Source organism: Mugil cephalus, chromosome 9 (assembly GCF_022458985.1).
Source record: "Mugil cephalus isolate CIBA_MC_2020 chromosome 9, CIBA_Mcephalus_1.1, whole genome shotgun sequence".
Taxonomy (NCBI): domain Eukaryota; kingdom Metazoa; phylum Chordata; class Actinopteri; order Mugiliformes; family Mugilidae; genus Mugil; species Mugil cephalus.
Genome location: NC_061778.1, coordinates 18080682 through 18097128, shown reverse-complemented (window position 1 = coordinate 18097128; position 16447 = coordinate 18080682). Strand labels below are relative to the sequence as shown.

The 16447-nt window shown below is 40.3% G+C and overlaps 1 protein-coding gene and 1 long non-coding RNA gene across 2 annotated transcripts; one reads left to right on the top strand and one right to left on the bottom strand.

Annotated features, from left to right (window-relative positions):
- Nucleotides 1–732: 732 nt before the first annotated feature.
- LOC125013892 (tubulin-specific chaperone cofactor E-like protein) lies at nt 733–16113 on the bottom strand. Its single transcript, XM_047594823.1, has 11 exons — nt 15108–16113; nt 13646–13763; nt 13453–13517; nt 11784–11963; nt 11298–11437; nt 10336–10517; nt 8618–8874; nt 7301–7427; nt 7079–7195; nt 6871–6982; nt 733–6202 (listed from the first exon to the last, which is right to left on the bottom strand). The coding sequence occupies exons 4-11, from the start codon at nt 11929–11931 to the stop codon at nt 5996–5998; spliced, it is 1290 nt and encodes a 429-aa protein (XP_047450779.1). The 5' UTR covers nt 11932–11963; nt 13453–13517; nt 13646–13763; nt 15108–16113; the 3' UTR covers nt 733–5995.
- LOC125013893 lies at nt 13774–16125 on the top strand. Its single transcript, XR_007113409.1, has 2 exons — nt 13774–14517; nt 14904–16125. It is a non-coding gene; the product is annotated as an uncharacterized LOC125013893 (long non-coding RNA).
- Nucleotides 16126–16447: the final 322 nt, after the last annotated feature.

Below are 16447 nucleotides of genomic sequence, written 5' to 3'. Positions count from 1 at the left end.
GGGTTCTGGCTCACCAGAAATGCAATTTAAGTTTATCATTGCAAAATACAACCAAAAAATACTAGTGTGCGCATATTAATTAGAAACATAAAGTCTAAAGCAAAAGCCTAAACAAGAAGTTCAATTATCACAAATCAAGGTTTACTCTGACATTTACTGTAACCAGAACTTTGACCAAATATGACATTGAGATTATTGAGATATGGTATAGTACAAATACGAATTCACTTTTAATGTATATTTCTCAGTTTTGGTAATATTGACAACATATACATTTTTAAAGCGCATCTATTTTTTTTTTGTATTTATTCAATTTTTTGTTTGCTTTTTGTTGCTGCAGCAACACTGCAAAAGAAGCCATTTAAAGAAGTAAACTTTTTTATATCGTTTGTCATATTAGTGTAACTCAATCGTTCGTTCAGCATGACAGTTAATTCCCCTACACTGCTCCATTGAAAAATAAATAGTTTTTTACTTAGGCTATATTGTCAGTTATTAATTATGTCCATTAAAGAAAATTTCCTAACAGGCAGTTCCTGTAGTATTCCTGTAGTTATTTCTGTTAAATATGAGTTGTAACACTTAAGTAGTCATTCCTACTGGAGTAACGGCGTCTGCATCAAAGAGAATGAGTCACTCTTACTGCAGTATAATAACCATCTGTACCATAATACACATCTGAACATTGTTCCAAAGATGCTGCTGTGAATGAAGCAAAGTATCACACACCCAGGAGGGAGACTGCCATTTATTACCTTTCTGTGACACATCTTTCTCTGCATTTCAAGAAAGATGACTCATTCAAGTCCATTTAACTTCACATAGGTTCCTACAAAAAAAAAGTGATTTGCTTTAAATGCCACAGATTATAAACAGTCCTGTGTTACTGTATACACTGTATATTTGGATGATCTGACTAGCTTAAATACTGGTGTAAAAGACTGAGCAGGGATAAAACCTGGACTTGCAGCCCATTTAATCCAACCCAAATCTATTACACTATAATCAAAGACAAACATAGCCTTCTGAGACCCGTGTGAGCTGTGGTGCACTGCTTTTAGAGGCAGATGATGACTCAGGCGGTGTATTTACTGATATATCCAGAGTAGCAAGTATCTATTTCGTCTTCACAGGTTTCCATTCAAACAGGACGTGTTGTTCTAAAGCTGCCAGATGTCTAGCATGACGTGTTGAGCATTTAACAAAGCGAAGGAAATTGTGAGCTTTTCAGTGCATGGATTATCACCATTTCAGCAGGCAAGTTCTAATTTAACAGAATGACGTTGAACGCAGGCATAACATTTAGAGAATTTATCCAACATCTTTTTTTTTTTTTTTTCAGTTTCTTATTATAATATGAACAGACTACATTTATTCAGAGGAGCTGGAGTTAATGGGTTACACTTGATTTAACGGCAGGAGGTGTTCAAATAGCAATTTTCAATATTGGACTCCCTTACATTTCAACCTATCAAGTAATACACGCCTGCACTTGTCTGTGCTCTATGTGTGCAGCTGCCAGAAACAGCATATTATCTAAGCTTGCCAGAAAGACTTAAAAGAAGGGATAACTACTAGCTCGACTCTGTCCTGAAGCAATAAAATCTACTGTCCACTACGGCGTATAAACATTACTTTGTGATTTTAAGGGGGGGTTCTGATACAGGCTGATTTGGAGAATTACTGGAGGGAGAACATACTGGACAGCAGGCTGCAAACTGTCATATTCCTACGCACAGATTTACTAAATAAGTGATTAAGTGAACCCTAAACCTGCTAAACGGGCTTCTTATGTTGTCTTTGGACTGAGCCAGGCTACCTGTGGGGCGTTAATACTTAACATCCTCTGGCTGTAGACTTATATTAGGCATAAAGACAGAGTGATACTTTTATCTTATTCTCGGCAAGAAGGCAGATGAGTGTAATTCCCAAAACACTGAAGTACTTCTTTATATATCATATTCATCTCCGGGTTACATGTGAAAACAGCAAATCCATAAATTAACAGCAAATGAGAGTCACTTCTTACTCAAACAATCACATATCCCTTGGTTGTACTGCATTCTGGTCGATTGAGACTACTGCTGGTGGAGTTATTGTGTTTCTGTCAAAGGATGTCTCCCGAGAAAAGCGTTGAGTGATGAATAAAAGGTGACTCGAGAAAGTCTGAGTAATGCAAGAACGGACTGACTGAACAAAATGTACAGTGCATTGTCAATCAATATTAAAGGGTGTTAAGGTGGAATTTTTCCCTTTAAGGCCCAGAAATGCTTTAGCAGCTTCTGAGCATAAAGGACGGGGACATTTGTTACTTTTCTTTTAGAGTGACACCCTAAATTAAAGTCAACAAATAAAATTATAGATTTGATGTTAGACAGGATGCAGAATTCACACTAAATACCACATTATTCAAAAAAAAAAAAGTCAAAATCAGTCCAACAATACATTTACATAACTTCTTTGATGTAAAACACACTTCCATCATTTTGCCCACGGTTACGTAAATCTAAGCAGGCATGGCGACCACTTTCCCTTGAAAACACAAAGTCATTTCATAAATGACATGCACACATTTAAGTAACCCACCCAGCACACAATCACATACTATATGCTCTCGCTCCAAGCAAAACCTCACATTGATCAGCGCAGACACTGGAGCGAAACACTTCAGTCCAGACTCGGATGTTGACGCCAGCGCTGCACTGTGCTGGTCTCTATGGCTGTGGTTCATGCTACAATAACATTTATTCAGCACTACTGTACTGGGGGAAAGGTTTGCTTCATACTTACTCTATATCTATGTCTTATTCAAGTATTGCAGTAGTGTTATAAAATCAACCCTGGTATACTGTAGTTAGGAGGGAAAAGTTGTGGCATGTACATACTTAAAAACAGTCCAAAGCAAAAGCTGAGCCCTGTGGATGAACCGGAGCTACAGCCCAGACAGACATTAGTTTCCAGACAGTCACTATATTTAAATATTTAATTTTGTGGCTAGATGTTCCAGCTGTTTCCATAGCACTATGTCAGGAATCCTCTACTCTGCTAAGCCGCTTGCTATAGGAAAAATCGATAGCACCGAACAGCTAACATCTATTCTCCTTTTTTATACACGACGGAGGCTTTATATTAAAATCAATGCACGCTGTACATAGTCCGCATTCTGATGATAATACTAACATAGTGAGCTATCTTTGGTGAGAGTATTTCTGTGCAGGATAGACTAAAATGTACAATAGGCTAACTTGTGGCAGGTGAAACACTGACATTAGGGAATGTTTCACTGTATAATAATATATATATGTGTGTGCAGTTCAAAGGTGCAAATAAATGCACGTAAATGAGATCAATTCAAGGATAATACGTACATATATATATATATATATATATATATATATATATATAAAGAAACTTCAAAGACAGCACGTTAATTAAGCACTTGAAGGTGCATAAGAAGAGGCCTCAAGTAAATAAAGAAATGACGCAACTTATGTAAGGGATCAGTACGTAGGATTTAGTGGAATCTAGCAGTGAGTCTTCAGATAGAAAGCAAATTAATATTAGGGTGGGGCTATGTTCTCTGCAGTCAGATTGTCCTGCTGTCACCCTGTGAGACTCAGCTTCGAATGTCAACAACACATAAAAAATACAATCGGTAATGCTGTTGCTGTAATATGGTTTTCAAGAAAGGCAGGGCTGACATTCACCTGTGGCGTGTAGATTGTAGCTGCTTGGAAAGATCTGCAATCGGCCCAATCTGAACGGGCACCGCGCCAGACATTTGGATGCCGGTCATCTGGTCACAGTGTGCACAAACACGCCAAGACATCTTGAACCAAACATCTTCTCTTGACATCGGCAAGGGCATTAGCTATTGTTGATCACTCTGAAAGGCCAACTGATACCCTCCCCTTATTCATCCCTCTCCAAATAAAAAAAAAAAAAACACACACACACATGCTGGCCAAAAAAATACAGAGGGCCTTTAAAAACATTAAAGGGCCTCTGAACCCTGCGTCTTTAAGAATATCAATACCAGAAATATTATATTCCACTTCTGCAAAGGATTCTGCTAAATCCTGCACACTGGTTCTTTATGAAAAGCAAAAAATAAATCATTGGGATCTATAATCAGATACAAAAAAAATAAAAAATATGTGCCACAGGAGGTCATCAAACTTTATGACTCCTCCTGCCGAGTGTTGGTCAACCTTAAAACTCTCAACATACTCAACTAACTCTGCTATAACTTAATGTAACCACTCTCTTATAATTGTAAATACTTTGTGCAAGATTTTGTTTTTATGCATCTTACATCTTTTATTTCTTTGTATATTTTTATACTGTTATTTTATTCTATTTGTATCACTTTATGGGAGCAACTGCAACCAAAACTGTGGCCAAAGCCAAGTTGCCCTTTGCTCTCTCCTCTCAGCTATCAACTGTCAAACAAAGGCATAAAAGGTCACAATTAAAATAGCATTAAACCGACCATTATAATCGAAACTATGCAGTTTGAGTATAATCAGTAATATTTCAAGTGTAGACTGTGCACATGCTGCCTCATACCACTGGTGTGCAGCTGCAGAGACACAATGAGGCCTGAAGGGGGCAGCACATAGCATTACAAGCGTTACACAAGAGCCGCTTTGTGACAACCTGTGTTGGCATGTGTGAGCAATTACATGTGCAAACAGTAGAAACACAGTGACATCAAATCTTCTTGATAAAGGAAAACATCAAACTATGTAAACTTTAAGGTGTATTTACGTTGTGAGACGCCATAAACATGTGATCATTCCACCGCTGAAGGCATTTTTTTATAAAGTAGTGATTGCTTTTACGTTTCCCAAAACCTGCTTCATCTATTTCCTCTATATCTATAATCCCGTACCACTCTAAACCGCTTTATTTACTGCCTTCACTTGGGCGTTTGATCTAGTAGACAGCAGTAATCACATGTTCCTTTTGGAATCTCACTTTAACACAATTGCGGCGGGCAACCCTGGTCCAGAGTAAAGGTAGTGTGATGTGGAAAGTTGACAATTTGTGTCAAGTTATAAATAAGGAATATTTGCATATTCATACATTTGGGATTTTGGAGAAGGACAGTAGCTGATGTAATTCCAAGAATCCTTTTGTGGAAATCCCATTCCCCTAAACGTGAAAGCCATAAACATGCCCCTAAGCATCTAAAGTCATCCTTATCTTTCATTTTCACAATGATTTTTGAATATAGCTATAGCTCTGGAAACAATATTGTGTAATTTTTACTTCTTGTGAATACTATACAACATCCTCAAACTTTGGCAATTAGCCACAAAAATATGCGAGAACTCAACCTGACAACAGCAACCGAGGCCAACGCAAAATACAAGTTTCATCATCAACCCTGCATGTGACAGTGCGTTAGGCAGGACTTCTCGTCTAACAGCTACTGTTCTTCCTGATATTGTCCCTAAGGTAAAAGTGCAGATGAGAGCAGCAGTCCCTCTCCACTCAGCAACTCTGCCTAACTATTGCCCGGAGCAGCTTTAGCGACAAGTGGGCAAGTGAGTGGTGTTGGATTCTTGCCTATGCAGGTGCCACGGTGCTAAGAGATGGAGCTGGAGCGAAGCTTTGCTGGTACAGCAGCGCCTTACCCTCTGTTAGAGCTGCTAGCTTCAGCTAGCTGCTCTCTCAGCCTATTCTTCTCCAGTATCTGTCCACTAACTCCAGTGGTCTCCCTCAGATGAAGCTGAAATAAACAAAGACATAATTCTCTCCTGACTGGCTCCATTTTCCAGCCAGGACCTCCAAGTAGCTCAATGCAGTCCACTGTACCGTCTCATAGATGCTTTCATACTTTCTCACTTGATTCCCTGTCCGTTCCAAAAAGTGGGCCGTCGCTGTTATTCCATAAGTGTTTTCCAATTAATTTCGCAATTTCAGTTAACCAATAAACAAATATCCAGTACATCAATTCACTCCCATCAAACAGCCGGACACTAGCTGTTCACTTGATCTTGGGCACCACCAGAATTTCGTCACCATCTTGGATGCTGTAGGAGTGGAGAGCCCGGGTGTTGTACTTCATCTCCTCTGGACCGAAGGCGCTGCACTTGTCGATGTAGTAGAGCCTCATGCTGTGGGTGGACAGCTGGACCACCGTGGTCAGCTGCTTCTTCAGCTCAGCTACAGTCTGATCCAAACGGATCCTCAGCTGACACAAAGACAAACAGTTTCTAGGTTTTAGTTCCTATGCACAGTACGTCAGTGAATACGTTGCATTCATTCATTCAGGAGACGCTGCAACTAGTGGATTACAAAAATGTCTCTACACCTATGTGAATGTTTGTGAAGTCAAAGTTAATATTAATAATAATAATACATTTTTTAAAAAAATGACAGCCTAAACTTAAAATTAGTGTGACACACTTCAAAATCAAACACTTCTACTGACCACTGAAATAATAATAACAAAACTTAAGGACACTTTGTTTTCATGACAGTCTGTTTAGGTAAGAATGCATCAGGGTGACACCTCTTGATTTGGTACCACAGTATTTTTCCACTCATTTTTGTGAAAATTGATTGTGATGGCATCTCCTGTGTACACTCTTCTGGTCACAGACTGTCTATACAATTCAGTTCTGACTACTGGTAGGTTCCTTCCCAAACACTAGTCTCACTGTATATTGGTGAAGCTGCTCTTTTGTTGATTTAGGAATGTGCTTCGGGTATTACTGGAGGAAAGAAGAAAATTCTTCTCCTTTCCAACTACCCAGCAGACACCAGAAGGTTCTGTTTAAACTCCAATATTGTATATGCTCATTTTTTTTTTTTACATTACATGAGAACAGTTACGTTAGATGAGAATGCTCAACTCACCTGTTCAACTTTCTCCTCACAGTGAACCTCCACTTGGGCGCTGCAGCGAGGTCGAAGGTCAATCTTAGCAAGCGGCTCCAGCTTTCCATACTTGGTTACCAGGGAGTGGTATCTGGGGACGAAAAGTCAGTTTTAACAGCACACACACACACACACACAAACACCAGCTTTCATTTAACTGGAGGTAGATATGATCAGGGAGGTGTACCTATAAGGCAGCTCCTCCTCAGGGTAGTCTGAGTGGTAACGGATGAAGAACCGCTCCGCATCTTCTCTCTCACTATCAGTCACAACGCTGCCGTTTAGCATTGATATCGAGGGAAGCCTGAGCAGAAATTATGCGAATTTGAAAACGCACCCCGTTGTGAACTGTTCAAAATCAAACTGAGATCAATGTCAAACTCTCACCGATGGCGATGACGGGACTTACTGTGCTATCATGAGGCTGCGGCGCTCCACGTTGGTGTAGGTCTGCAGTAATGGAATGCCCTGCAGTCTCACCTCCTCCAACTTAGGAAAGAAGTTCAGCTTCTCAATGTCTTCCCATTGGTTGAGACCTGACAGCACACACAGGCAGGCCAGGTTTCAAACCGGTAAACTGACATCTCATCAAAGTCTGTTTGCAGATGTTCGGTAGCATGACTGTACATGTGTTCTGCAATGTGTATTTCAGGTAATGCAAAGACCAGAAGACAAAAACAAAGTAATGAAGGACAATTGTCTCTAGCTCTGCTGCACCCTTTTGATCTTTCTTTTATAGTGTGACTGCAATGCATGAGTGTGATGCTGAATTGTTGGTTTTCTCACAGGCTGTATACAGGTTGCATGCTATGGCTTTACTACAGTGGACTATGCTGAGCAACTACACCCATCGGCCACAACATTCAAACCAGAGACCGGAGAAATAAATAATATTGACCATCTTGTGATATTTCAATGTCCTGCTGGGAAACGTTTGGACCTGGCATTAGTGTGGATGCTTCTTGTACCACCCACCTAGACCAGACCAGGCACACCCACCCCAGCCTCTTTTTTTTTTTTTTTTTTAAAAACATGAACTACCAATTATAATAAGTATGGTGAAACAAACAAATATATTTTTGTTTCTGTTGAATTCTGAATAAGAAACAACAACGTGAATCCTAAATTAGAAGACTTGCCGCCACATTATATCTTGTGTCGAGACTCTAACTTCTAAAAACACCGGAAACTGCACTCTGAAATTATCTCAGTCTGTGGGAAAGAATTCTAATTATCTTAAGAACAATTAGAAATACAGAAAGACTCATAGAAAAAAAAAGAGCTTTCAAAAGAGGGCCTCGGGTGTAGGAGACGTGACGAACAGAAGCACTAAGCTGGATTTGATCACGTCTTGAGATATTGTTTTGGTCCCCTCTACTCACAAAAGAACTCTAAAAATACCTTCACCACACACCCGCAAATAGAATCGACTTGTGAGATAAAAGGTGATGTGGAGAGGAATGCGTTGTAATACAGAGCTTTAAAGATATAGTGTCATGTTTTCTGGTGCTAATTTTATCTACTGTTATCCTGACTCTGGACAGTCTCCAGAGTTCCAGTACAGCGTGCCACAAACCAGCAGAGATGCAGCATTTCTTCCTGAAATTAAACAGTCATGGAGCATTAAAATAAAAAAACAAACAAACAAAAAAAAAACATAATTTGAGTACTTTAACGTGTTGATCTTCAGTGAAGACAAGCACATACACACAACGGTGACGCTGACCTGAGTTGTGCAGGTTGATGCTGCGGAGGTTAGGGAAGAGCCGTTGTAGAATATCCTTGCTGTCCTGAATGGAGGCCAAGTTGTTGTTGGCCATGACCAGAGTGTCCAGACTGGGGAACATGGAGCCGAACTTGCGGATTTCAGCCCAGTCTTGTAGGTTATTGTCGGTGATGTGAAGCAGGCGCAGAGTGGGACAGGCTACACTGGAGGCACTCACACTACTGTACTCATTAAGGCACAGGAACAACTCCTCCAGCCTGCAGAACAATACAGGAGAGGGGCAGGGGATAAATGGTCAGCTCCGGGACTCATTGGTTCCTTCTTACAAAACAGTATTATCACTTTGCCAAACAGCAAAACAACCCTAACACCTACTTTTTTATATTACGTAAAATAAACGACTGCATAACTATTTATCTCATTTTAAAGTGACTGATCTAATTCAGTGGAGGTCCAGCCATATGACGATTGTAGTGTCACAGTTAGTGAAAGTGAAATGACCTGAGTGCAGTGACTGTGACTGGCAGCACTACAAAGACACATGTGTCTCTAAGGTTCAGACACTGGTAAATCAGTATTTCTGGCTGCATTTACACAATGAAGACAATGAACACACCAAACAACTCAGAGAAAAGGCTATTGAAAAAGCTGAGTCTGAAGGAGTTAAAGCTTCAACAGATGAGATGGAAAAGCGTCTGGATGCAAAAATCGTTACTCTCCAATAAAATTTATGTGAGAGTGGTATAGAGAAATTATGTGTCAACTGAGAACAAGAATTGAGCTATTTTGGGCATCAGGCTAGTTGTTTGGTGGACCGCAAATGCTGTATATCGAACCAAACACACCATCCCCACTGGGAAGCATGGTGGTAACAGCATCATGTAGCAGGGTCCCTGGAGGGCCTGTAAAGGCAAAGCTGAATGCAGGAAAATAAACGGAAATCCTGGAAAGCAAACGTTCCTACAGCCTGCAGGAGAAATATGACCCAGGAGAAGATTTATTTTTCAGCAAGACGATGACCCGAAGCATCGGAGAAATCTACACAGACGTGCTTGAAAGACAACACGATGTTCTGGAGAGGCTAAGTCAATTCAAGATGCATTTCAGTTTAAGGTACAAGAGTGTGTGTCTGTTGCTTGCCTTATAATTCTCAATTTCTATTCTTCCAAGCTTTACCTATTATTTATTTATTGCTTGGTTCTATTTATCTTTCTACAGCTGCAGCAATAAAGGTCTTTATTAAATAAGTATCAGATATCTATGTTGAGTCTCAGTGCTCAGAATATTAGAATTTATGTGCAGTTTCTGCATGGTCCGTGAATCCTGCTGGGTAAAAGGTTGTTTCCATTATTGCTGGAAAGACACGTAATATACAAATGTGAATTTTATAAAAATGTCAATTCTCAGAAAAGAAATTGTGTTCCAATAAACTGGTGATATGGCAGAAAGCTTAAAGACCTTGAGACAATAACAAACCTAAAAGTACGGTTCCATGACAAGATACAAATAAGAGAATATGCTTTTGTACGTTACTGAGAATTTTCGTAAGCTGAAGCTTTATGGTCAGAGGTGTGCTGAGGTATTTAATTATGTGTCAGTGTTAGCGCCAGCCAATCCCTTATTCACTTCAAAGTGAGATAGCCAATGGAAGTATTGTCCGCTCGTAATTAAAGTAATCTTATCTCAACAGAACGATCTGGTGTAACAGTCCTTCTTACTCAGGTGTCTCCCGAGTGAGCAGCTGCAGGGTGTCCCAGGACACTTGAGTGTTGTTGAGGACAAGGCGTCGGACCCGGGAGAAGGCTTCAGCACACCTCGGCTCGAGGGTCAGTCCTGCCAGAGGGTTGGAGCTCAGGTTGAGAAACTCCAGATTGGGGATGTTGGACACAATTTTGCTGATCTGAAAAATGAGATAACAATAATAATAATGTGTTTTGCAGTTTTGCAGACAGAAAAAAAACACAGATTCTGTGGATTAAAACATGAGAACAACTTTCACTTTGTGGCCACAGATCTTCACTGGTCAGATCACTCATTAGAATTTGCATGGCATCATGCAAAGGTTTCCATTAGCCTGGAAGCCCAACCGACTTCCCTGCCTACACATCTTCTTTTTTTTTTCTGCGGTGGTAAGTCGGTCTGGAATTGCTCCGTTGGGAATTCAGTTGTTTGGGCAGTGTTTATGTGGTGATGGAGAGAAAAGTAACACTGACGTAGTCATCCACGTCATCTGAGCACCGTGGAGTTGAGTTTGTCTCAAACTAAATGGTTGGTTGGAGAACTATCCAGCTGCAAGCAGAAGCAGTTTTCCCCAGTATCTGTTTAAACCCACCCCATTATCAAATCTCATACTGTATCTAAATGTGCTACCAGACTCATATTCTGATAAGACTATGCCAGGCTAGGCTTTCATGCTCTGTTTGGCACATTACTATGATAAGACTGGTGATAGCCTCGTTTACTTATTGTCTGCTGTGTACTGCTAAAGATAAACATGTTTTAACATATCACAATAGTTAATTTCACTTAAAAACAATTAACACATCTGTTGTTCAAGTGTGCGTATTCATGTTAGTAAAAGGAACATTGTGGCTTGCTCATGTGTTTTAATTTTCATCTTGTCATTGGATTTGTTGAACCTAAGAAAACAACAGAATTCCATAAAACCCAGAGACAACACCTCATGCCAGTCCTTCAGCTTGTTGTGAGACAGGTCCAGCTCCATGACATGGGCACAGAAGGCAGCAATCCCGGCCTGGTCCCCTGCCCTGCGGATCCCACAGCCGTTCAACACCAGCACACTGGGCAGGTTCAGACGGTCTAAAAGGACGGAAGGAGAGGTTGGAATCAAGGATTAACAGGCATGTTCCCATGAAGCCCTCGAGTAGTGAGAACTGTCCAAGTCAAAAATTCACCAGTTATACACTTAGACTTCCAGAGAGCCCTACTGCTATGCAGCCTCCCCCAGACCTTGCTGATTTAGAGAGGACAAAATGCTCAGTATGCAAGTCCAGATGGCACACATGAGCCAGTCACAATCACAACTGCCCTCTCTGCTAACTAAAGAGCTAAATATAAACAGCCTTGACTCATTCTACTGAGGCTGTGCTGAGTCAAATCTGCCTGATAATTTAACAAAGCCAGTTATAATTCCTCTCCAGCTCACCTTTCAAAGGGGATCCTTGGGGAATTGCAACAGGCACCACCACCACCCCCATACCAGGCCCTCTACGGTACGGGAAGTTCTCTGGGCTGTACTTTTCACTGATCACCTCCACAAAGGTACGCCCGTCCCCGTCCTCTGGTGGATCCATGGCTCCTTCCCGCTGAGCAGCCTCCCCTTCAACTGGCCCCAAAAACATGCGGTCATTATGTGCGTGTTGTCAGCGTCCACATGCTGCGGTGATTAGGTCTTTGCTGTAATCACCACAGCATGTGGACGCTTCCAAACGCATTCGCTTTACACACTGATCAGGCATAACATTATGACCACCTTCCTAATATTGTGTAGGTCTCTCTTGAGCCTCCAAAACAGTTGTGACTCATCAGAGAATGGACGTGGCCCTTCTGAGGGTGTCCTGTGGGGTCTGGTAACACAACACTGTTAGTGGTCGTCTTTGGGTCCCATGGGTTGAGGGCAGGGGCCGCTGTGGATCAGGCTTGTTGCAGTACATCCCACAGATACTTGATCAGTTTGGGATCTAGTGAATCTGGAGCCAGATCAACACCTTGTGCTGTTTTCATGTTTTATTAACATCCACGTTAATGTTTCACAGCAAAGCATTGTATTGTCACAAGACGGTCAGTGCTATTTACTGTCTCCTGGTCATAATGTCGTGGCTGATCGGTGTACATATTTTCTACATTTCTGCATGAAAATGACTCAAAACATTTGTGAGATTTTAACACAACTAATGAAAGCAGACAAAGAGAACCCGATCAAACAAATGAAGACTAGAATATTTGTGTATTTTTATTATTTTGTATTTTGTGATGTGGAAAGCACGTTACAACAATCTCAATCTCTATCTAGACAAACAATTTACCAGTCATCAAAAATAACTATTTGAACCAATTCACTGGCTTATTAAATGTTTTTCTCCTGACAGATTAATACTGTTGAGCCTTTTCCATTACATTACAGCAACAAAGTTGCCATGCAGCACCAATGCAATGATAAGCCACTAACATGACAGTTTGTTTCAGAAATCTGTGTGTAGGTTTACATTCATTGCCGTTGATGAACACGGAGGGGTGTGCTGAGAGGAACAGAATGACTGCATGTCTAAATTTCAGACACACAACAGCTCACAACAGTTCTTCTTGACAACACAAAGCTGCCCAGTCGCATGAACGTCAACATATCACCTCAGAATGAGGAAAGGACACAGCCCAGCTCTGTCCCATTCAAATAGTCCAGAATTTACCCATGGAAGAGAAACAAAAACCTGCTCAAATTGTAAAAATTAAACACTATGACTTTGTTACCACTTAAGTTTCTACACTGAAAATGATGAGCTTCAGCTTTAAAACGTCTGGTGGGCAGAGATTGGCAGAGGAACCTGCTGCAGGGAGGCATGAATTATGTAGTGCTTTTCGCTGAAATAAAAAAATAAAAGGCTCTTGTTACAATATCTAATTTGACAAAAGTGGGCTGCAGTTCATAGTGGTAATGTATAAAGGCTATTTGTTACTCTTGAGCTCATAAATCATTTGCTATGACGCCATAATGTCATTTCCAGACAGATGGCAAATAAAGCACACATCAGACATGTGTGTGAGTCCTGCAGACGTCCATTTTAAAATGGTTAAAATGGACGCAGAGAGCTTCTCACCTGAAGAGACCTTGACTTGACCACTGTCACTGCTCACTGACTCCCTCGTTTTCCGTACTGATGGCCTGTCAACGAAACAGGAACTGGTGTCAGACGACATTCACTCAAACTAACTAGCTGCTGCTGAGACGCGATGCCTATACTTTTACACAACACTAAACAGTTTAGCAATAAATAATCGGTATGGTCTTACTCCAGAGCGGCTGGTGGGGTTGACAGATGTCTCCGGAAAATCGCTGGTCCCCCTTTGGTCAGCCTTGCTCTGCACAGACCAGAAAAGGGAGCACTTGGAGCGCGTTCACCACATGACTCTAGAGAACAAATAAGGGCAAAGATCAGTTTCTGCCTTGTAATTAACGTGGCAATAAAACAGGAGCAAACGAGCACAGAAGGACATTTGGATTTCTAGCCAGCCAGAAACTGTTTCTACATAAGACAAATATTTCAAAATATTTATTGTAAATCCAGATCCATTCTGTTGAGAGCAGAGCCCCAACACCGAACTCCGTTAAAGAATCTGATAATTTTTAAGTGTGTCACTTCTCGTGTGTCAGTGAAACATGATGTTTAAGGCACAAGCACACACACACACACACACACACACATCTTTCAGAAAATGGAAAACTGATTTGGTCGAAATGACAGCATTTATAGGTGGTTTACCCGCGAATACCAAGTGTTAGTTTCGCTCGCTATTAATGTAAGTTGATATTTTATTGCAATAATGGCAACAATGTCGAAAGAGACTCTTTGATTTCTGCAGATTTGATGTACTCTTGGTGATTCGTAAAAACAAATCCTGAGTGTAACATCATGGAGCGCTTGGAAAAGCAGAACATAGAAAACGATATATATATATATATATATATATATATATAGATTTGTTTTGTAATTTGGCTCGCTCAGTTTCATTTCACACGCGTTGCCAAACACCCTTGCAAAATCTCTTAAGTTAATTCCTCTTTGCTCACTGACGAATGTACTCACGGGCGCATATCGCAGTTTTTGAAGCACGTGTCGACGTGAGTTAAACACTGAATTCGGCGAGGACCATTTTGACAAAGCGTAAGTTATAAGGCCAACATTTCAACTTCTATACGTGCCCTCTAACCGGCAGCGCGGCATCAATTTGGTGAAAAGGGCTGTTGACAACAACAGGAAGACCGATTGTAAAAGTTGATTATTAGCTGTTAAATGAGCTAATTTTGCTTTGATGTTTACGCCGATCTAATCTATACAACGTGGTGAAATCAAAAACGTGTTTAATTAGCGTTGGTACATTATTAATAAGCCAAAAGGGCACGTGCGCGTCAAAATTGACAGAATTGTTAATGGAGTTCGGCGTTTTCACCAAAAAGTAAAGCTAATTCGGTACACACAATAACAACACGGGTTTAAATTATAACACCGGCTACAAGAACGAGCATTTAACCGATGAATGTCTTAAACAGATTGCCTGTTGTTGACGGCCGCTGATGAGCAGAGTGTCCAGTCCAGACTCAGTATCAGAGTATGACCCCCAGCAGCAGCTCGATGGAGCCGGACATGGATTATGCCAACGCCAGAAATAAGCTTCAAATAATAAATAGCTGATGACAACACATTCACAGAACGTGTCAGGAACTGGTGAAATAGCAGGTCGTCGGTCCACATACCTTTAATGTCTACTTTGAATTCCCCTTGTTGATGAAAACAAACCAGCAGTCATTTTGCTCTCCCCTGCATCCCGGAAGTGACGTCCCTCGATGTCTTAAAATGATTTTTCTTTAGTTGGTTAATTACTTCCTTTTGGGTAGATATTTAAATAACATCACATGCAGTTTTTTTCTGTATTTACTTCTCGGGATAGCAGCATAATTGAAAGAAAATATAATTCTTAAACAAAAAGGTCTCCAGATTAACAGGCATATGATGTCATTAAATGCTGCTGATGGTGGTCATAATTTGTGGTGTATTGTTTCACGTGTAGTTTCCCTGATGCTCTGCAGATGTTGTTTAGTATGACAGAGCTTTTTCAAGGTCGGCACTTTATTTTAAAGCCACGGCAGGAAAAGGTCATGTGTAATTAATAACATTAGTCATAGGTGTGTTCATGATGGTTGAGGTTAAGCACCCTGGTGTTGAGCACTAGATGTGACACATAAAAGAAAAAGACACCGCTTTTACAGCATGTTTTAAAGCAATACAATTCTTTCAGATTGTGACTTCTTTCTTTAATTCACAACATTATAAATGACTGCTTTCCGTTCACAGTGCTAGATTCATGCATTCAGATATGCAAATGATGACAAGTGGACGGTGGTTGGCTACATTTTCTTCACTTTGCAGTGACAAAGTCACTTTGCTTGTGTGATGTTTCAACCACTTTTAACTGCTTTTACCTCTACTGACATTTATTAATGTATTAATTTCAACGTCTATCAGATGCATGCCCCTTTCGCTCTTTATGTATTTCATCTTTAATTATGTGTTACTTTTTGTTATCTGTTATTTCTTCACTGTTAGCTATTCACCAGTTCATTTGATGCATTTACTTAATTTTTTTTGAACATATTCTGCATTACTTTGAGTCAAACTGTATATTGCAACCATTTGTTTCAATTTGTCATCTGTCTTCTGTAGTTTTCCCTCACCATCTTCACCATCAAGTAAAAAGCTGCAAGTTTGATTGCACCTGTTGCACATGTTAATTGCAAAAGACACAATCCGCATTGTGCTGCACATAATTAAGTCAGTGCATAATTGATATATTTTTCAAATTAAGATAATTAGGAAACAACTGTTCCAACTAAATCAATATGTCTGTTGTGAAAATGGTTGGTTTTATTTAAATAATGTGACGTTAAACCGATCACTATATGAGATGTTTTATGAATATCTCAAACTACGTTATTATTTATAAATTACTGTCTTTGACAACTTCCTTTTAGCAGCTGCTATACCTAAATAATAGGTACTTTATTCATCATACTGGGCTATTATCTTAATTTGCTAG

Coding starts and splice junctions, on each gene's coding strand:
- LOC125013892 (XM_047594823.1), bottom strand. CDS start 11,931: ATGGATCCACCAGAGGACGGGGACGGGCGTACCTTTGTGGAGGTGATC. Junction 10,518..11,297: donor AGCTGAAGGACTGGCATGAG/GTGTTGTCTCTG, acceptor CTCATTTTTCAG/ATCAGCAAAATTGTGTCCAA. Junction 6,983..7,078: donor GAGGAGGAGCTGCCTTATAG/GTACACCTCCCT, acceptor TTTCGTCCCCAG/ATACCACTCCCTGGTAACCA.